This window comes from Neoarius graeffei, chromosome 15 (genome assembly GCF_027579695.1).
Source record: "Neoarius graeffei isolate fNeoGra1 chromosome 15, fNeoGra1.pri, whole genome shotgun sequence".
NCBI lineage: Eukaryota > Metazoa > Chordata > Actinopteri > Siluriformes > Ariidae > Neoarius > Neoarius graeffei.
Genome location: NC_083583.1, coordinates 27,180,071 through 27,203,098, shown reverse-complemented (window position 1 = coordinate 27,203,098; position 23,028 = coordinate 27,180,071). Strand labels below are relative to the sequence as shown.

Sequence of the window (23,028 nt, the reverse complement as noted above, 5' to 3'; positions counted from 1 at the left end):
AGAACATGCAAACTCCACACAGCAGTAACCTAAGCTCAGGATCGAGTGACAGGAAAAATCTGAAATAGGAAAATCATTAAAGTACGCTGTGTATGTCGATTTTGATTAGCTACTGAATTCTATAAGAAATCCCCTTAAACAGTCTATAATTCCCCAGTAGTTCCCTAATCGAATTGTTGAACTGGCGTTTGGTATTTTATGTCCCTCTCTCTTAAGTTTTATGAGGTTAAACTGATTAGTATGACCAAAAAAGAAAGAAAGAAAGAAATGTGCATATTTTTCCCTTCCACAAAAAGTAGTCTCTTGGCCAAGACAAGTTTGGTGTCCAAAATCTGTTGCTGGATCTACAAAGCTAATAAGCAAGGGAAGCTAATAGCCACCAGTTCAGTACTATGCAAAAGTGTTTTCCTTAATCGTCACATATACATCTGACGTTCATTCATATCATTTGTTCATAATCAGTTTCATAAATTAGTAGAATCAAACTGAAGGAATTGTAAGGTACCAAATTCCAAAATCACATTTTGCGCCACCATTGCTACCTGAATCCGATACTATTATCACCCAAGTGTTATATGTGAGGAGGAACACGATTGTAGCTTTAAACTACGGTTTTTAGCAATGCACCATCTTTTGTTCATTTTTATTTATCTTATACAGGCATTCAGTTACAATGCACAGAATACAACTATAGGCTGTGTGCTTCCTTTACTTGTTAGCTGCATTAGCCTTACAGCAGTGTTGTAGTCGAGCCACTAAACCTCAAGTCTGAGTCCAGTCTCGAGTCTCCAGTGTTCAAGTCCAAGTCATTAAAGAAAATTTCGAGTTGAGTCCGAGTCGAGTCCGAGAACAAGACTCCAGTCACACCATCTGACAGTGGCTGTTGCTACCTTTATGTGAAAGCGTCTTTGCTACTGTGTTGGACTAGCATTCCTGCTTGACTGCCCCATTTTAGTTAATAGGCTACAGATAAAAAGCTTGTTCATCACTCAGTAAGCCACGCCCACTATCAACAGGGCAAATAACATGAGAGAGGGTCAACACTAGCTAGTTCATCGCTCAGCAAGCAAACCCCGCTATCAACAGAGCAATGAACGTAGCGTGTCACTTCCTTCTCTGGGTGGAGTCTTGCCAAATGACGATTGAAGTTCGAGGTTGTCCCCGTCGTCTCCTCGATAGTTCTTTTATATATGGAACACAGAGCAGTGCATTTTTTCCCACTGCACGAGAAGTCTGTATAAGCTAAGTGGACAATCCTGGGGTGTTCTTTCCAGGCATTTTAGCACCATTAACATTAGTTTGTTTCTGAACATGATGAATGAACAGGTGAATGTGCATTCTGTGGTATGAAATTAGTATAAAAATTAATGTAGATATAAATATCTTATGCCAAATTATTATGGTATGTGACAAAAAAAATAAAGAAAAAAATCCAAGTCCTCGTCTCCAACTTACGAGTCCAAATGCAGTTAATGCACGAGTCCAAGTCCGAGTCATTAGTGCTCAAGTCTAAGTCAAGTCACTAGTCCTTAAAATTAGGGCACGAGTCGGACTCAAGTACTACAAGCCTGCCTTACAGCTCCAGTGCAAAGCTAAGAAACAAACTTAGGCCATCAAACATATCTTGGCTGATCAACTACATTTGGCGTAAAGGGGGAATTGTATAAATGTCATATTTGGCTGAACTGTTCCTTTGAGCTCTGTCATAAAGAGATTCATATTTTTTCCTGTATACTGAGAAGGTTTTTTTTTTATTATTATTATGTCCAAGTTCTTAATGATTAGTCAAACATTTATGTAACTGTTGTTGCTATAGAAAGCAGCCAACTTTGAATTTACAATGGCACTGGCAGAAAAAAAAAACATGATGACATCATGAGCAATTTCGCATTCTCCCCTCACACACATTCGAGTGCACGTCCAGTTTTTAATCTTTAAGTATACATTATTAATATATTTATAATATTGACTTCATTTGTACTGCCAAGTCGAATTAAATTAGAGTGTGCACTAGGGAATGAAGTTTTGCAGCTGGGAGAGACGTATTATTTCCAGAATGCAGGCAAATGGCAAACATGTCTTCATTCTGCCCTGCCATAGAGCTAATTAGAAAAATTCTAGTTACTCTCCAGGAAAAAGGGAAAGTAAAAGGGATTCTGGGTCTCTTTCTGTTCATCGATAAATCAGCAGTTATCCTTTGCAGAGTGAGGATCAGATTGAACACAGTTCTATTACCTCAGTTTAATTGCCAGTTGACTGATTGACTCTTAATGTGTAGAGATGATGAAATATACCCAATATTCCATATCACAGTAACAACATTTCTAGATTTGCATTTACTCCAATGGCAGATTGGTCATGACACCCTGCATACTAGATCTTCTCTTAAAAAGAAAAAACATTAATAACATATAATTGAAACATAAATACTGGTAATATATAGCCTGAGCCCTCGCTAGCCTCAGATTCCTGTTTTGGCTGACAGGATTGAAACTTGATGTGGTCTTCTGCTGTTGTAGCCAATCCCTCACTAGGTTCAACATGTTGCACATTCTGAGATGCTTTTCTGCTCGCCATGGTTGTAAAGCGTGGGTTTAGCCTTCATGTCTGCTCAAACCAGTCTGTCCATTCTACTTTGACCTTTCTCATGAACAAGGCTTTTCCAAATACAGAACTGCCACTCACTGGATTTTTTTTTTTTTTGCAATGTACTACGTAAATTCGAGAGTGTGTGAAAATCTGACGTTTGATGTGAACATTAAAGTAAGACGGCCTTTCGAGTTCATAAAATCAGTGAAATTTGGTTCCCTCTGAAATTTGGTCATTGTAATATATGTTTATTTCTGTAATATCTCACAAAATATCAAGCCATTCTGTGGCTGGAAAGGTTTACCTTGACCCGGGCCCGGCGCGATGGGCGGGCCTTTGGGGGCCGGGCCCGCCCATTTAGTCACGTGGGCCCGCCCTAGTGTGAGCCCGCCCGCCCTGTCATAGGCTAGGGCCAACAGCTTAACACAATATTTAAAATAAATAAATAAATCGCGGGCTACTACAATTAAACGCTTTTTTTTTTTAAAGGGCATAATATTAAAGAAAAAGTCCTTAATTTAAAATGTGTATACATGACACACTGTTTTCTTAACGTTTCGGCCTGCGCCCATCTCGTCAGCCCTGCGCTGTCATGCACTTGGCGTTTGATTTGCAAACTAAGCACTGGAGGTAAGAAACTGGTTTTGACATTTCAGTTAACCTACAAAACACATCTGTATTAAAGATTACTGTTGTCATGCTTCACAAAACTAGATTTGAGACATAAAACTTTTAATGCGCATGGTTTCACTTAGAAGGGATTCAGTGACTGCAGTTAGGCTTTGTGCAGGGAGGATGAGTGTGGCACGGGGGTATGAGTGTGATGTAATCTTCTGTTGCGCACTGTTAATTGTAAATATCAATCTTAATTTGCTGTCAACATTGATCACAATCATCCGTTTGCGCATTCAGTGTTGGGTATTCGGAAGGAGTTTACAACATGACTCGTGCGCAAACGGAATACTACCAATATTCCGTATGAAACGGAATATTCCCTGCAAATGCGCTCAGTGACGGACAATATATAGCAGCGGAACAGGGTGTCTGAAGAGCTCAAAATACACCATTTTAGAGTGTTTTTTTCAAAAATTTCTTCCGGGGGAGCATGCCCCCGGACCCCCCCTAGTAAAATTTGGTTCGCCAATGCGTGCCCACCCCCAGCCAGTGCAATGCCCAGCTACTAGACCGCTTCTGCCACCGGGTCTGCTTTGACCGTGTGCATTGACAGTTACATGATTCTGTCACTAAACGAACAGCTGATCACACCGAGGTGCTCGCTGACTGCCGATACTTATTAGTTTGGTCCTGCGTGTCCTTTCCTTTGCAACATAACATCTTTTCTTCTCGCATTCCGTTATAGTAGTCGGTCTTTCATGTTTCATTCATACACTCACATCCTCCATTTTCTCTCCTGTTTCAAATTTGTATCCCACAATGCCTTGTGTGAACGGGGAAAGCCCACCACATGATGCATGACGTAGTACCTTGAATTGGGTCATGATGAAGCAGGAAAAAATAGCCAAGAATTTAGGGCCATGTGGCTCTAAATTCATTAATTGTTCTTTTTTTTTAATCGAATAAAACTGGAAGTCTGTGATTCGAATTCAGTAACTTTCGGTCCACTAAAAAAAAAGAATAATTAGGTGTCAGGGAAAAAATTTTTTATGACCCACACTTGAAAAATCTGAAAGGCAGTATAGCTTTAACTGATGCTTTTGAACTGTCTCTGCATTGCACTGTTGCCAGAGGATTTGCCATTGCAGTTGGATAATTGCATGAATGCACAGGGGTGTAAGTGTTCCTATTAAAGTGGCCAGTCAGCTTATATTTCGGGGACAACCCGAAAGCAACCCGCTCAGTGCTTATGAAACATATTTAGTCATCCATCCATCATCAGTGATCTGTGCTGCTAGAATAACAGCTCTCATGAGGAAAAGTTCTGCCAGTTCCACTGATGGCACTCGTTGTTCTCCATCTCCCAGGCTTCAATTTATTATAATCGTTAGTATTTCATTTCTGAACTCTGGATCCCAGAGCATATTAAATCCTTGGCGTTTCTGTCGTATATAAAAATGGTAATTTATGAGAGACTGCTGAGTGCATTGCATTTACATGAGTGCATATCTTTTCTTCAGTCTTGGTTCTGATAACTGGATGATGCAACACTATGATATGGAATCCTGAGATAGTTATAACAATAAAGTTTATATGAGTCGAGATAATGACACCACAAAAACATTATTTCCAAATATCCATTGCAAATTCATTTGAAAAAAATGAGATGATCTGATTTTTACAGGGGTGAAATTTAGTGATGAACAACTGGGCCAAGAGGAATACAAGTGCAGAACCAGCCAGTTAAAAATATTCTCATAGTTTTTCTGAGTAATTGATATTATTGTGTGTACTGTATGTGGTGTTCTGGGAACACCTATCATCACCGTAGCTGAATTCTAGCAAACAAAAAGTGAAACTGAGGTTTGCTACAAAAAAGCAGACCAAAAAAAGGTTGTTGGGGTTCCTTTTTTCTGCTGTTAACATATTTTGACACCACAGTTTCCAGAAACTGTACATTTCACCAAGTGACACTGAAATGTTTTTATTTACTTTCATAGTGCTAAATAGTGAATTTCATGCTTTGGAGATCTATGTGCTGTCGCAAAATGGACACAAGTTTATTCAAAACAGTTTAGAATCAGATTCTGACTGTAAAAATATCCGCAGTGCTCCTTGCGCCTCAGTCAGAATCCACACTAAATGCAATTTTCTCTCTTTTCAACTTTGATCTTATCCAGATAACCCCATTTAAAATGTTAGAGCAGCGGCTACAATTATCGGCAGTCCATACTTATCGACACCTTTTCAGATTTCCCAATAAAAAACAATTTTACGAAGGTGACTTTCAGTTACAACAGTTTTTATTGGTTAATTAATCAACCGGAAGACCCCCCCCACACACACACACACCCTTTGATCTTGTCTGATGACGCAGCTCGTTACCTGAGATGAAATTTTTTTTATCATGATCAGCAATGTGAGGAAAACCCGGACGTTATTATTGCAGGTAAGCATGGTGGAAAGATCATGGACATGTTTTTACTGATCAAATTCACCAATATTTCATGATCTCTTTGTCAAAACCTACTTTATTTCTTATGGCCCTTTTCCACTACCCTTTTTCAGCTCACTTCAGCTCACTTCAGCCCGACACGGCTCGCGTTTCGACTACCAAAGAACAGCACGACTCAGCTCGCTTCAGCCCTGCTTAGCCCCTAAAACTCGCACGGTTTTGGAGTGGGGCTGAAGCGAGCCAAACTGAGCCGAGTGGGGCTAGGGGCGTGAGGAGACACTCCCCTGTGCACTGATTGGTGAGGAGGAGTGTCCTCACATGCCCACACACGCCCCGCGAGCACGCTGGGATCTGTAAACACTGTAAACCCGGAAGAAGAAGAATTACGAATTACGAGAATTATGAAGCCTTATGCGCCTCGCCTCATCTATACGCTCTTGCCGGTATCTGTCCGCGTTGTCGGTGACAACAAGCCACAGCACCAAGACCAGCAACACTAACGATTCCATGTTTATTGTTTACTATTCGGGTCGTGAGACTACCGCTTAAAAGCTCACTGATGTCACTGTTTGCGCTGCTTAACGACATCACGTGACGTCCACCCACTTTCGCTAACTCCACCCAATGTGTCCACCCACTTCCAGCCAGCACGGTTCAGCGCGGTTGTAGTCGAAATGCAACTCCAACAGCCCCGCTCAGCTCGACTCAGCACGGCACGGCTCAGCCCGACTCAGCCGCGTTTGTAGTGGAAAAACGGCATTAGTCTTTCATTTGACAGTCGCCATTTTGTATCTAAACACGTGTTTGAGAAGTCACGTGAGGTGTCGATAATAGTGATGACTTTCACTGGTGTCCACCATTATCGACACCCTGTGGAATTAAGTGACATTTACACCTGTTATGGATCGATCTTTGTGTAACATTGTTGAAGCAGATGAAGTCTCATCTCATCTCATTACCTGTAGCCGCTTTATCCTGTTCTATAGGGTCACAGGCAAGCTGGAGCCTATCCCAGCCCCAGCTGACTACGGGCGAAAGGCGGGGTACACCCTGGACAAGTCGCCAGGTCATCACAGGGCTGACACATAAACACAGACAACCATTCACACTCACATTCACACCTACGGTCAATTTAGAGTCACCAGTTAACCTAACCTGCATGTCTTTGGACTGTGGGGGAAACCGGAGCACCCGGAGGAAACCCACGCGGACACGGGGAGAACATGCAAACTCTGCACAGAAAGGCCCTCGCCGGCCACGGGGCTTGAACCCGGACCTTCTTGCTGTGAGGCGACAGTGCTAACCACTACACCACCGTGCCGCCGCAGATGAAGTACTTTTAAAAAAAAAGTGCTGTGATTTATAATAATTTTTTTCTGATTCATAACAGAATGTTTATCGAGTATTTGGAATCCGATTGCAATAAATAGAATTAGAGCAGAATTAAATTCCTAGCATATAAAAAATTACATGCTTGAAATATTCAGATTTTTCTATTCCATTCAGAAAATATATATTGTTTTTGCAGTCTGTTGTAAATATCTACCACAGATTACAATATCAGTAGACATTTTATATTTTGCTTCAAGGAATGACATGCGACCTTTGACCTGGATTTTCATGTGGTTACAAGGTCAATTGCCTGTTGACATTTATTGGTAAACGACACAACTAGAAATTAATACAAACAACAACAAATGCTGAACAAAATGTGATCTACGCAAATACTTGAAGTGGGTAGAAAGTGGAACAAAAAGATTTTCTGACACAGGTTAAACATTATCAGTTCATTTGTTCACAAACATTAGAATTACTTCCTCATTTACATAAGCACCGACATCTATATATTTATATTAAATATATTTTGTACTGGGCGGCACGGGGGTGTAGTGGTTAGCGCTGTCGCCTCACAGCAAGAAGGTCCTGGGTTCGAGCCCCGGGGCCGGCGAGGGCCTTTCTGTGTGGAGTTTGCATGTTCTCCCCGTGTCCGCGTGGGTTTCCTCCAGGTGCTCCGGTTTCCCCCACAGTCCAAAGACATGCAGGTTAGGTTAACTGGTGACTCTAAATTGACCGTAGGTGTGAATGTGAGTGTGAATGGTTGTCTGTGTCTATGTGTCAGCCCTGTGATGACCTGGCGACTTGTCCAGGGTGTACCCCGCCTTTCGCCCGTAGTCAGCTGGGATAGGCTCCAGCTTGCCTGCGACCCTGTAGAAGGATAAAGCGGCTAGAGATAATGAGATGAGATGAGATATTTTGTACTAAATATAAGTCTGTGTAAAAGAAATTTTAAATAAAAACTATGTTTTGTTAACTTAATACCACATTCCGATTTTTTTTTTAAATAAATAATCATCTGATGTCGATAACTGTGGACAAAAGTGTCGATACTTGTGGAACGGTGTCATGTGATCTGATACGCTAAGTAATCAGGAATCATCTCATTTTTTCCAGTGGTAGTTTGAGTAATTATTCATGCACAATTTACGTATTGAAAGTCTTTTCTACTTTTGCAATGGCCAAAAGATCGTTCAGGTGTCGATAACTGTAGCTGCCCTCTATAACTTTACTTTTGGTTGAGATCCATGTAAAAGACAACAATAATAAAAAATTCAGAATTTCACAGTATGAAGAGTTTTCTTGTCCAGCACAAACATAATTTATATAATGTTCCTAAATATGGCTTGTATTTTTTGTCATTTACTTCACAATAAAACAAGCTTCTCATTAAGTTTACTGAACGGACTGAAATATTTCACATCATAATATGATTTATAAAGGAATGGTCTTAGATCAAGTGGCCATTTTGAACTTACTGGATTTATTAATTCTCCATTTACAGACCATGGAGACTATGGACACTGGGAAACCCTTTCTGCAGTCATTCTTTATTGATCTGGAAGGAAGCATCAAAACACTGAGATACTACGCTGGCTGGGCTGATAAGATCCATGGCAAGACCATGCCAGTGGGTGAGTGTTTCAAAAAAAAAAAAATGTCACATGAACTCTTTTGAAAAGCCTCACCATATCGGCTGTTCGTGTATCACGTTGAAACTGCAGAACCCATTCAACATCTCAGTGTTTACTGCAGTGAAATGAGCCGACGCGCCAGCCAGACGTGGTGTATGGATTCTCTTTAGCTTTAGGTGATCGCTCGCTCCCTTCTCTCATTCTTTATCTCCACCAGTGTTCTTGTCACTCCAGGAGATTCAGTAGAAACAAAACAAGCTGCCTGCTTTCCTCCTGATTAGATTCAAATAAAGCGCTCAGAGACGAAAGGGCCCGGAGCACAAAGCAAAAGGAAGAAGCTCTGATTCTAATCGGCGAGGTGCGACTGCAGATGAGCCAGAGAGCGAGGGGGTCAGAGATCTCTGTTAATCCAGTGACAGGCTAAAACAATCACCCAGTGGGTTTGGAACAATTTCTCTGCAGACACAAAGGGAACAAATTTTAATTCGAATAACTATGTAACAATTACAATATGACATTTCTGACTTTGGTCTTCGTTGAAAACCAAACAAAAGTGAGCTTTGCTTCAGGTTTCCTGTTCAAAATCCTTCCACCACTCATCTGCTATGGAAATGTAACCTTTGATAAGCAAATGTGGGTTATCGGCAGGAAAAGGGGCCCTCTGGCTGATGCCAGGCCGAGATGAGCATTGTGGGAAGGGAGTCGTCGAGTCTGTAATCCCGCCGACACATTGCAGCGTGGAGAAACACGAGAAGGTCAGGTCTTGGTGAGGGCGGCTTTGGCAGATTAACAGGCGTGGCTCCTTCATACTCGCGCGGGGGTGAAATGTCATGTACGTGTGTGTGAGCGCGTGTGTGATGCTCTTTCTTAAGTGACAGTGGTGTGGGTGTACAGTACGGCTTTCGTAGCAGGAGGGAGTGGGGGGGTGGACAGTTAAGCTACTTGACGCTAATCTTCAGTTTGTTATTTGCATCTATACAGTGAAGAATTTTGATAGATGACCTTTGAGATTGTAAAATGTCAATAATGATGCTGCGCTGCTTAATCCTTTGTTCTGCTTTTGCTCATATTGTGTCTTTTGAATTTCGCAGAAATAGAATTGACTTGATGTGTTTTTTAGTGTATTAAATAACAAGCTTGTATTGTAGGTATGTTTTAAATGTCTGTTTGTTTGCATATCATGCTGGTTTATGGACAGCTGAGTGCAAAAGTTTGCATCCTCCATAGATTTTGACTGGGAAAAATGTCACTACTGCTATCAGTAGCTATCTTTGCAGATAAATATATAATTAGCTCGGTAATTATTCAAGTCAAATCAGTTCAAAGAGCTTTATCGGTATGACTTTTAAAACAGGTATAACATTCCTAAATTACTGAAATTGGTACAATTTTCACATTTTTATGGGAAAATCGATATTGTATAATATATTGAATTATCTACAGTATTAGTGACTATATTTGGCAAACAAAAGTAGTGAAATTTAACACACTTAATGTCTTACATTCAATTTCTTTTTCTTCTTCAGTGCAAGTGCCATCAGATACTTTCATTCCATTTATTTGTTACTTTTTTTGTATTTTGGGGGGGTTGTTTGCTATCTATCTATCTATCTATCTATCTATCTATCTATCTATCTATCTATCTATCTATCTATCTATCTATCTATCTATGTACTTAACTAGCTAATTATCAATTCAATTCATTTTATATCAATTTAGATCTTTTAGAGCTATATTTAACAGTTGTTCCACGAAATCGAGTCGTATATGAGCTGATAGCTGACGAGGCTCATAACACCGAGTTGGCTATAAACCATGTACGATGAGATTGAGTGGAATAATTGTTTTATTCTATCCACATTCAATAGATTTTGAGAAACAGAGCATTTCTATTTTAATTTTTAGCAAATTCGATAAATAAAAACTTTATACAAAACGTCTGACAAAATCATTTCCGGTTGACAAACCGGCGAAATGGCAGTAGCAATTTGTGAAAAATGTTATGATAATAATAATTTTTGAAAAATAAAAAAGATACGTTCTCACCATCAAATACTTTTATTCCATATTTTGTTGCTTTTTTGTATTTTTGGGGGGTTTTGTTTTTGAGTAAAGTTTGTATTTTTTCCTCGGTTGGTTCAGCAATATGCTCCGCCATTTTGTTTTTCTCTACTCACGGTATATGAGCTGATATCATACAACCCCGATTCCAAAAAAGTTGGGACAAAGTACAAATTGTAAATAAAAACGGAATGCAATAATTTACAAATCTCAAAAACTGATATTGTATTCACAATAGAACATAGACAACATATCAAATGTCGAAAGTGAGACATTTTGAAATTTCATGCCAAATATTGGCTCATTTGAAATTTCATGACAGCAACACATCTCAAAAAAGTTGGGACAGGGGCAATAAGAGGCTGGAAAAGTTAAAGGTACAAAAAAGGAACAGCTGGAGGACCAAATTGCAACTCATTAGGTCAATTGGCAATAGGTCATTAACATGACTGGGTATAAAAAGAGCATCTTGGAGTGGCAGCGGCTCTCAGAAGTAAAGATGGGAAGAGGATCACCAATCCCCCTAATTCTGCGCCGACAAATAGTGGAGCAATATCAGAAAGGAGTTCGACAGTGGGGCGGCACAGCGGTGTAGTGGTTAGCGCTGTCGCCTCACAGCAAGAAGGTCCTGGGTTCGAGCCCTGTGGCTGGCGAGGGCCTTTCTGTGTGGAGTTTCCATGTTCTCCCCGTCTCCGCGTGGGTTTCCTCCGGGTGCTCCGGTTTCCCCCACAGTCCAAAGACATGCAGGTTAGGTTAACTGGTGACTCTAAATTGACCGTAGGTGTGAATGTGAGCGTGAATGGTTGTCTGTGTCTATGTGTCAGCCCTGTGATGACCTGGCGACTTGTCCAGGGTGTACCCCACCTTTCGCCTGTAGTCAGCTGGGATAGGCTCCAGCTTGCCTGCGACCCTGTAGAACAGGATAAAGCGGCTAAAGATAATGAGATGAGATGAGTTCGACAGTGTAAAATTGCAAAGAGTTTGAACATATCATCATCTACAGTGCATATCATCAAAAGATTCAGAGAATCTGGAAGAATCTCTGTGCGTAAGGGTCAAGGCCGGAAAAAAGGGTGCCTGTGATCTTCGGGCCCTTAGACGGCATGCTTCCAATACAGGCATGCTTCTGTATTGGAAATCACAAAATGGGCTCAGGAATATTTCCAGAGAACATTATCTGTGAACACAATTCACCGTGCCATCCGCCGTTGCCAGCTAAAACTCTATAGTTCAAAGAAGAAGCTGTATCTAAACATGATCCAGAAGCGCAGACGTCTTCTCTGGGCCAAGGCTCATTTAAAATGGACTGTGGCAAAGTGGAAAACTGTTCTGTGGTCAGACGAATCAAAATGTGAAGTTCTTTATGGAAATCAGGGACGCCGTGTCATTCGGACTAAAGAGGAGAAGGACAACCCAAGTTGTTATCAGCACTCAGTTCAGAAGCCTGCATCTCTGATGGTATGGGGTTGCATTAGTGCGTGTGGTATGGGCAGCTTACGCATCTGGAAAGACACCATCAATGCTGAAAGGTATATCCAGGTTCTCAAGCAACATATGCTCCCATCCAGACGATGTCTCTTTCAGGGAAGACCTTGCATTTTCCAGCATGACAATGCCAAACCACATACTGCATCAATTACAGCATCATGGCTGCGTAGAAGAAGGGTCCGGGTACTGAACTGGCCAGCCTGCAGTCCAGATCTTTCACCCATAGAAAACATTTGGCGCATCATAAAACGGAAGATACGACAAAAAAGAGCTAAGACAGTTGAGCAACTAGAATCCTACATTAGACAAGAATGGGTTAACATTCCTATCCCTAAACTTGAGCAACTTGTCTCCTCAGTCCCCAGACGTTTACAGACTGTTGTAAAGAGAAAAGGGGATGTCTCACAGTGGTAAACATGGCCTTGTCCCAACTTTTTTGAGATGTGTTGTTGTCATGAAATTTAAAATCACCTAATTTTTCTCTTTAAATGATACATTTTCTCAGTTTAAACATTTGATATCTCATCTATGTTCTATTCTGAATAAAATATGGAATTTTGAAACTTCCACATCATTGCATTCCGTTTTTATTTACAATTTGTACTTTGTCCCAACTTTTTTGGAATCTGGGTTGTACTAGTGGAGTAGTCAATCAGAGCGCACAATTGCTCATATCCAGTGAAGGTGGACAGAATAATGAATGATATGCTACTACACCACCGTGTCACCCATATATATGTATGGGTGGTACGGTGGTGTAGTGGTTAGCGCTGTTGCCTCACAGCAAGAAGGTCCTGGGTTTGAGCCCAGCGGCTGGCGAGAGCCTTTCTGTGTGGAGTTTGCATGTTCTCCCTGTGTCTATGTGGGTTTCCTCTGGGTGCTCCGGTTTCCCCCACAGTCCAAAGACATGCAGGTTAGGCTAATTGGTGGCTCTAAATTGACCGTAGGTGTGAATGTGAGTGTGAATGGTTGTTTGTCTCTTTGTCAGCCCTGTGATGATCTGGTGACTTGTCCAGAGTGTACCCCACCTCTCGCCCATAGTCATCTGGGATAGGCTCCAGCTTGCCTACGACCCTGTAAAACAGGATAAGCGGCTACAAATAATGGATGGATGGATGGATGGATGGATGGACTGCTTCAACTCTACAGAATAACCAATTCATTTTGGCTGCCCAGTACAAAATGAATGTAAAAAAGTAGTGTCATAGATAAAAATGCAAAGTCATGGAATACTGTAATGACACATCCTCTGTTAAACTTTTTCACTTTGAGCATGTGTGAAAGAGGAAGTGTTAACTCACTCAGGGTCTTCTCCAAAACATGTACTAAAGCAGAACCCCAGACAAGAGAAGATTTAACCTCTGGCAGGATATCTGACTCCTGAGAGTGCGAGAAAGGGAAGAAAACAGAAAGTTAGGTGACAAACAATGTAGTACATCAGAACTTGAGCGGGAATTCCAGCTTGAGCTTCTCATACACCTTGATGTGCCTTTGAAAAAAAAAAAGGCAGGACGTACAGTATGTACACTATATATGTTCATGACCAGACCTATGGTTCTCTTTGTATGGTCTTGTTTGAAGTTGTGTCCAAAAGAAATGCTCAGTCTGCTCACTCTTCATTTCTGTTTCTCACCAGATGATAATTTCTTGTGCTTCACCAAACACGAGCCGATTGGTGTGTGTGGAGCAATCATTCCAGTAAGTCAATGAGATTCTCATCTTTTTCACTGTTACACAGTGTGTTATGTCGACAGGCATGATTGTATCTGTGCATGATGGACGGAAACTAGAAGTGATGCGTAGGTGTGTTCAGGCAAACTGAAAAGTTGTAGTGAGAAATTCATGTGACGTCATCCTCACGGTAATGACATTTTCTCCAGATGCTCTTCACGTCATCATGTGCGTAATGCAGTTTGGTGTAACTACAGTATAAGGCCCACAATACTTCACTAATAAGGAATCCTTAGCACATCAGGAAACAACACAGAGAATACAGTAACAGCCAAATGTCAGTCAGATGGAATATATGAATAAGGGGATGAGTTCGGAATTAATATCTTGTCAACTTATTAAATTATTTTTGTTTTCCAGCACCAAAACCTAAAAACAGAATATATTATACATGTAACTGAAATATACAGTACCTGGCAAACGTTTGTACACCCCTACTCATTCATAGGTTTTGCTGTATTTTGATTATTTTCTACAGAACAATACTGAAGACATCAAAACTATGAAATAACACATGGAACATATATGGAATTATGTAGTAAACAAAAAAATGCTATATGTGGTAAATTATCTTAACCAGCTTCATGAGGTCATCACTTGGAATGCTTTTCAATTAACAGATGTGCCTTGTCAAATGCTAATTAGTGCAATGTCTTGCCTTTTTAATGTGTCTGAGATCAAACAGTAAATAATAAATAATAATAATAATATAGTAATAGTCCTATTCCATAACTGTAGTAATGCATATTATGTCAAGAACCGCTCAACTAATTAAAGACAAACGACATCCATCATTACTTTAATATTAATAAAAATAAAGAAAAAACATTGAATTAGAAGGTGTGTCCAAACCTTTGACTGGTACTGTAGATATTGTTAAAAAAAATGTCACCTGCGATAGGAAGCAAGTTCATAATATACAGGGTGTTTCAAAAAATGTTATATTAGTTGAGCTGTAAATATCCCAGAAACTACACAGTCTAGGCAAATGAAACTGAACAGGCTTAATGTTAAGCAGTATAACATTTATTTCTCAAAATTTGAATGAGAAATTCAAAGGTACGTGGATTCCATGAATGATTTCACAAATTTTCAATATTCGCGAACCCGCTCGACCGTCTCTTCCGATGCTGGTGGTCGTCCAGATCCTTTTGCCCTACACACACAGCCTTCCTCTTTGAACTTTTTGTGCCATGTCCAAATCTGCATCACAGTTGGTGCATTTTTAGAGAATTCTCTCATAAATGTACGTACGCTGCACAGTCTTGTTCGAGCGTACTCTAACATGCAAAACTCCTTTTCTTTTCCAGTTAATGCCATTCCTATACCTTAAAAGATCAAAACAAAAAAACATTAAACATAAAATTTTGACCCGTTTGAACGAGAACTGGCAAAGTTATTAGATTGTGAAATGATATCAAAATTTTTGAAACACCCTGTATTCAGGAAGTACTCTTATTAGGATATACTACCACATGCTTGAACAGATCAACCACCTACAACATCTCATACCAATAAAGTGCCTTGATTTTGATCATGTTGCCTCAAAGCAAATGGTAATGGTGCCAAGATCAAATTGTGAATTATACACCCTCAGAAAACAAAGTATGTTACTGTACCTTTAAGAGTACAATGGCAGGACCCTCTAAGGCACTTATTTGTATCATTTATATACTGATTGGGAACATATATTTACCTTTTTGACCCTAAAAAGGTCAAAAAATGCACATAGTTACCTTGAAGTTCAATAATGAGCCTGAGGGGGTACATTAGTGTAGACTGTACCTTGAGGGACAGAAATGGACTCCTACTGTACCCCTATTTCTGACAGTGTACCAAGTTACTTAAATAGTTTGGGTTAACCTACATTCATAGAGGAAACCCATGAGGAGAACATGCAAAATACCACACAGGCAGTAACTCAAGCTCAGGATAATATCGCCAACCCTGGAGCTGTGAGGCAGCGACTCTATGTGCTGCACCATTGTCCCACCTCGATTAACCTACATTTAGTCCAAATGGGGTGTTAATAATATGCATTTTATGATGTTATGTTGGCACTTCTATTAATACTATTCATGGTTATGTATATATTTATATAATGTATATGCTTCCTTACTTCCTGCTTAGTACATGTATTTTTCATTATTATATTAGAAGAATTAAGTTTCTCTAGTTAGTTATTCATTAGGATTTTTCCTGTAGGCTTTATATAGCGTTACTATAACCCTTAATGATAATGTTATTAATAATAGTATTAATGTCATTTTATTTAAATATTGCACTCCAAGGGAATTATTACAAAAGCATTCAAATCTACTTCTATTTCAAAACTACACAAAAGAAGCTATTTCAAGTATTTCAGAGAACCTTAATCCTATGTATGCAGTGTGTGTGTGTGTGTGTGAGAGAGAGAGAGGGAGAGAGAGTCTGGGCGTTTCCTAAACTGATCTGTAACTGAATCTAGCCAGGCGTTGGCTATAGGAGACAATGCCACTGTACGCACACACCATCAGAAATAGTTCATATTGAATTAATACACACATTAGATATTACGTACGTACACTTACATCACGTCTGTGTTATTCAGAAAGCCATTGTTGCAGCCCATTATGTGACTGTGTTTCTTGTTTTACACATAACACACATACGATTCGTACTGATCATGTGGCATTCTTTATGGCTATGAAACAAGATGCCACTCATTCACTAGTAATTCAATCTTAATCTTGAATTCTACAAAACTTAATCCCAACCATTTCTCATAGCAGGGTCTGGAATGTTTTTGTGAGGAAATCTGTGCATCTATGTCAACATTCATTATTGCTTAGGATAATAATTAGCAAATGTGGTTGGTGTAATGAAAGCTATTTTTTTTTTCTTGAGTGACTCAGATCCTGATCTGTTGTGTATATCATGTTACTAACTTTGATGGTGAAAGGGGAAGAAAATCCTCATCTTATTTAAATTTGATGTTCTGAAAGAGATGGACGGTATCTTCTTCCAAAAAAGCACAGGAAAATTAACATGAGACACGAGAGATTGGATCATAAATCAGTACGAGTGATTACTGAGTGCTCGACTGGCACATGAAGAGTGTGACTCACCAAGAAGAAAAAGCAGGACTTTCTGTATCAAACACAATCCAACAAATTTCATTGACTCTGTCTCAAGTTAAAGAGAGCTAAAGAGGTTCAAATGGTGAGCAATAAACAAGAAATTCATGAGAGTAAATGTATGAGTCATGGAGATCAAGCTAGCCCTTTTGCCCACCGTGCCCCTCACCCCCGTGTGAACAATCTGCCTGGCAGTTTTCATGATTTCTAGAATTACCTGCGTTCTCAACGATGTCTTTTTTCCAGTGACAGACATTTAGAGAGCTAATCTGCATTGAGACATCAAACACGTCACGCTATGGCTATCGGTTACACATTGTCTGTGCCTTTCCACAGGATTAGGAGTAAATGATCTACAGTCTTCACCTAGTTGGTCGTTTCATGTACAAACTGGATTCAAACCAACTGATGACATGCAAACTCTAACTTTTTATTTTTATTTTTTTATTGTCGGATCTTTATAGTGGAATTTTCCTCTACTAATGTTCGTGTGGAAGATCGCTCCAGCCTTGTGCTGTGGAAACACAGTGGTCATCAAGCCAGCCGAGGAGACCCCACTGACAGCCCTCCATGTCGGTGCGCTCATCAAGGAGGTTAGATCAAAATCATTTGGAATCATTTATTTTATTTTGCCAATAATTCATGGATTAGAATAATGTTTGAGCAAATAAAGGAAATGAAATGAAATGTTTACTTTGTTCTCTTAACACTTATCAGTAATTACAGCAATAGTTAACATTAATAAACCACGGATTACCGCATTAAAACATCAGAAGTAATGTCAACAAATTAATACAACTTTTAATGTTTAAATGTAAAAATAATGAACATTAACTAATTAGTAATGATCTCACATTAATTAAGGGTTCTTCAGATAGTTAGGGGTTTTTCTTTTCTGAAATACCAGTGATCCTGACCCCTTCTGTTCTCCTTACCTGCCTCATCCATCCTGATGCCCTATTTCTATTTGGAAATTTTATCACCTGAAAAACCACTGCAATTGCGACGCACAATTTTGCACTCTTGTCTCCATCACTGAACAGTTGATGACATCAGCAAAATAGACTTCATGAAAAAAAGACTATAATTAATTCAGAAATAACTCTGATTCTTATGTTTATAAGTTGCTCAGAAATTCCTGGTTACACAGTTGCACTTTTTGAATATATAGTACACAGTTATAAAAGGGAAATTATTTACAATCGCACTATCCAGTGTCATCCAAATGAGGGTGGGTTCCCTTTGGAGTCTGGTTCCTCTCAAGATTTTTTTCCTCATGTCATCTCAGGGAGTTTTTCCTTGCCACCATGGCCTCTGGCTTGCTCATTCAGGATAAATTTATAAATGTAAAATTTATATATGGAATATATATGTTTGTCTATACCAGGGGTTTTCAAAGTGTGGGAGAGTCAGCCCCCCCTTGGAGAGCAAATAAACAACAGCGCCCCCCCTTACAATTTTTGTTGCTGCTATACTTAATGTTCCATTCGTATTTAAAAAAAAATGGTTGTTGTACACATTATTTTTTTCTTTTTCACATTTTAAACATCTGTGCTTTTTAAAACATCTTGTTTTACACATTTTAAACATCTCATAGCATCGTTAGCTAGCACCTCTTGGCAGACAACACACTGTGGCAGTGGAGCATCTTCAGATCCAGTCCATGAAAATCCAAACTTTAAATAATCGTGGTCATATTTCCTTCTTTTTCCAGTCCCCCAGGATTCCGCGGGCCTTTTTTGTGATTGTTGCGGGCTAAAATGTCTGATGTTGCGGGGGTTTCCAAAAAAATTGTGATGAAAGTTGCGGTGTTTAGGTTTTTGTTGCAATTACATTGCGGGAGGAAGTGAAAGTTGCGAGAAATTGTTGCAATTTTCTCTTTTTGTGATTAAAATTGAGTGATATGTTAAATATTAAGTTATTACTGAAAGACTATTGATTAAAAAAACAAAGACACTGAGAAATGGTCCTATAAACAACTTTACCAATATAAAAGATTACCAGGACTACAAAAATGCAGAAAAATAGGCTTTACTTATTCAAATGCACCTGTTGGTTCAAAAGTTAAAGTGCAGAGAACCTCACAGCACAACATGAAGTTACCTTAAAATATAATATAAATGCCTCAGCTTTCATGTAAGAAAAAAAACTATTAATACTAGTACCCTGTGCAGGCAGTCTCTCCTGAAGACTAAATTAAACAATAATTATAAACTAATAAAATAAATGGCTCAGGCTTCATAGAAGAAAAAAAAACAATTTGACAGAATCTCACAGTATGATGCTGAAGCTGCCTAAACAATGGAAAATAAAATACCATTTTGGCAAAAAAGTTGGCATCCATTAATTTCTTGTATTAAGTAAAAAAAAAATAAAGTGCACACAGTCCTTCACTGTAAACATAACACACTTTCAGTAACAGAATTTAAGCCTACATAAACACTGACTCACACATCATGCAATGTTGCCAGATACTGCTGACGTTTTCCAGTCCAAAATATATTAAAAACCCGCCAAAATGCACTTGAAACCGCCCAATCTGGCAACACTGTGCGCATGCTGCTTCTCTTGAACATAGACATCCGGAAGTAAGGCGGAAGGTAGTTTGTTGATGTCACCTCAAGACGACACCAACGATTGGTCAAATTTGCGGGAAAGTTGCGGTGATTGGATATAATTGCAACACCGCCCTGAATTCATGGGGATTGGTTGAATTTGCGCTGAAGTTGCAAATCGCAACATCCTGAAGGCTCTGTTTTTTTGCTTGGCCGTCTCCTCACTCCCTGTAGCTTTAGGTACTAAAAATCGATCCATTTTGTCTCTCACGTTGCGCCCCCCCTGAAGAACTCTGGCGCCCCCCAAGGGGGGCGCGCCCCACACTTTGAAAAGCCCTGGTCTATACAAAGTTGCTTTGTGACAATGTCCATTGTTAAAAATGGTATACAAATAAAATTGAATTGAATTGAATTCTAAAGAGATCTCATCTAAAACTAGATTCCTAAAAGCAACACTAAACATTAATAATCAGTTGAATTTAGGTTGGTGTGTTTGTAAGTTAGAATTAAGAATTACTAATAAACTGCACATCGAGGCTATTTTATTGTCCATAAGTTTTTTATTATATTACTTATTTTATTATTTCAAATCTACATCCTTATCAACTGTAAACAGTGATGGTAACTATAACATCAGGACTCGCCAACCTCTAAACATTCTGTTTAATCCTATGGGGGGGGGGGGGGGTCCTTTTATTTCTCGTCATGAATTTGAATTGCATGAATGAGTGTGCTTTAGAGGCTTCAAAGAGAAATGCTTCTTTGTGTCTCTTGTTTTTCAAACTGGCAGGCCATGACTTGTCATGTGTCATTTGTTTTGACCTTTTATACCATCACTTGTAGCCCATTAATCAGTTTATTCTTGGCCTTTATAGAAAAGCCCCGGGCTTAAGCGATTACGTCTTTTAGCGTTCCTAATGACTTTTAGCTAAACCCTTGGAGTGTGTGCTCGTTTTTTTGTTCGCAGGCTGGCTTTCCTCCTGGAGTGGTGAACATTGTGCCAGGTTTTGGCCCAACAGCAGGAGCAGCTATTGCCAGTCACATGGGCATCGACAAAGTGGCCTTCACCGGCTCCACAGAGGTATAAGGTCTTCATTTACAGAAGGAAAAGGAATGGAAGTGGTATTTCAAAAATCTAATTATTACAGTTAAAAAAGCATTCATCAACCATTCTTTGTTTCCTAAACGAGCTCTGCTTGGAATCCTTCGAACCCCTGTCCTAGAAGCATCTACATAGTGCCTTTATGGGCTCTTGAAAAACACTTTGGGGCCAAGGATACCTAAAGAATGATTCCAGGATGATCAGTGTTATAGATATTTTTCAGTGCTGACCGACTGATTTGGTAAAAACTACAAATTTTAAGGATTTTTAGAAAAGACAGTGTAATATTAAATTAATTTGACCTTTATGAATGATATATAGGTCAGCATATCAAAGCCATTTCATAATACATTTAAAAGGCATTACCAAAAAAAAAAACCAAACATTTTTTGGTCATCTTCATATATTTCCATATAGGTATCTATATCCCATATTAGTTTGCATAAACTTGATACATTCATGCCATATAGGACCTGAATTTGAATTACAAGCTTTTGACTTCATTCCAGTCTTCCCTCCAGGCTCTTTTGCGCATCTACAAAATCAAACAAGCATATCCTGACGTCAAGGTTAACATTGACTTAAAGCGCTCTCGATTGTCTGCTCTCTTTGTGCTCAGGTAGGTCAGCTGATCAAAGAGGCAGCGGCGAAGAGCAACCTGAAAAGAGTGACGCTGGAACTGGGAGGAAAGAACCCCTGCATTGTGTTTGCTGACTCAGACTGTGAGTGATGTGGGTTTTTTTTTTTTTTATGGCCTTGTGCTCACACAAAGGCAATGAGCAGATGCAAGAAAAATTTGAAGGCTCAGGCTGGAAGAGGCACATTTAAGGGTCTGATGAAAACAAAAACAAACCTCAGTAACTGGAAATAAATATGAATGACAAGTTGAAGAAGGACTGGAAAATCAAATCAGTGATGTATTCAGACTTCCTCAGGTACATTCAAATATGGTTACCAGCATACAGTCTCAGTTTATTATTCAGTTACTCATCTGAAAGCATATTATTCAGTATCTGACGTCAAGGTTAACATTGACATCAGATACTGAATAATATGCTTCATATTATGTATATATAATATGAGTTATACAGTAAAACTACAGTAAATCTCATAGTCAGTGCGATTACTTAGGAGTGGAACGGATAGAGCCCAGCGACTACAGAGAAATTTTAGCAGAGCATGCTAAAATAATTTCAATATGATGCTTGATATAAAAATGAAAATAAAAAGATCTTAATCACCTTGACCTTGTACACATATAATGATCTACAACATCACAGAAATAATTAGAGGAAGGCTCTATGTATCGTTTTCCAAGTTTGTTTTTTTTGTCTGTAACCGCTTATCCCGTGCGGGGTCGTGGGGCAAGCTGGAGCTTATCCCAGCTGACCATGGGCAAGAGGCAGGGTACACCCTGCACAAGTCGTCAGCTCATCGCAGGGCTGACACACACATAGAGACACAAACAACCATTCACACGTACGGTCAATTTAGAGCCACCAATTAACCTAACGTGCATATCTTTGGACTGTGGGAGGAAACCCACACAGACACAGGGAGAACATGCAAACTCCACACAGAAAGGCCCTCGTCGGCTGCTGGGTTCAAACCCAGAACCTTCTTGCTGTGAGGCGACAGTGCTAACCACTACACCACCGTGCTGCTGTTTTCCAAGTAACATTTCTAAAATATCTCGAAATTAGGAGCTGCCTTATAAGATTAAATCTGTGACAGTCTGTTGGTTGGCTTCGGCCTTGATGAAAGAATGAACAAATCTAAATGAAACTAGAAAAGCACTCGGAAAGCGCAGACCTTCGCCAAGAATCCTTTAAAAAATTCCGGGATCCAGACGGTGATCCGGATCACCGCCAAAATTTAATGGATTGTTACTTGTGCCCAGTCACACCTCTGGAAAAAATTTCAGAGCAATCCGTTCATAACTTTTTCCGTAATGTTGCTAACAGACAAACAAACAAACAAACCAACGCTACTGAAAACATAACCTCCTTGGCGGAGGTAATTAATGCAAACAACTCATAGCAGGGTGCTTCAAGGAACTGCCAAAAAAATCTATTAAATCTAATATTTACCTTAAAACAAGGGGCGGCACGGTGGTGTAGTGGTTAGCGCTGTCGCCTCACAGCAAGAAGGTCCTGGGTTCGAGCCCCGGGGCCGGCGAGGGCCTTTCTGTGCGGAGTTTGCATGTTCTCCCCGTGTCCGCATGGGTTTCCTCCGGGTGCTCCGGTTTCCCCCACAGTCCAAAGACATGCAGGTTAGGTTAACTGGTGACTCTAAATTGACCGTAGGTGTGAGTGTGAATGGTTGTCTGTGTCTATGTGTCAGCCCT

The 23,028-nt window shown here is 39.7% G+C and overlaps 1 protein-coding gene across 1 annotated transcript in view; it reads left to right on the top strand.

The window, feature by feature from the left end:
* The window catches only part of aldh1a3 (aldehyde dehydrogenase 1 family, member A3), a 50,089-nt gene that overhangs the window by 4,397 nt on the left and 22,664 nt on the right, over positions 1–23,028 (top strand). Inside the window, exons 4-8 of the mRNA XM_060940473.1 lie at positions 8,499–8,628; positions 13,814–13,875; positions 17,489–17,617; positions 20,547–20,660; positions 21,301–21,403. Of these exons, the coding sequence (XP_060796456.1) occupies positions 8,499–8,628; positions 13,814–13,875; positions 17,489–17,617; positions 20,547–20,660; positions 21,301–21,403 (538 nt within the window). The remainder of the gene's footprint in view (positions 1–8,498; positions 8,629–13,813; positions 13,876–17,488; positions 17,618–20,546; positions 20,661–21,300; positions 21,404–23,028) is intronic.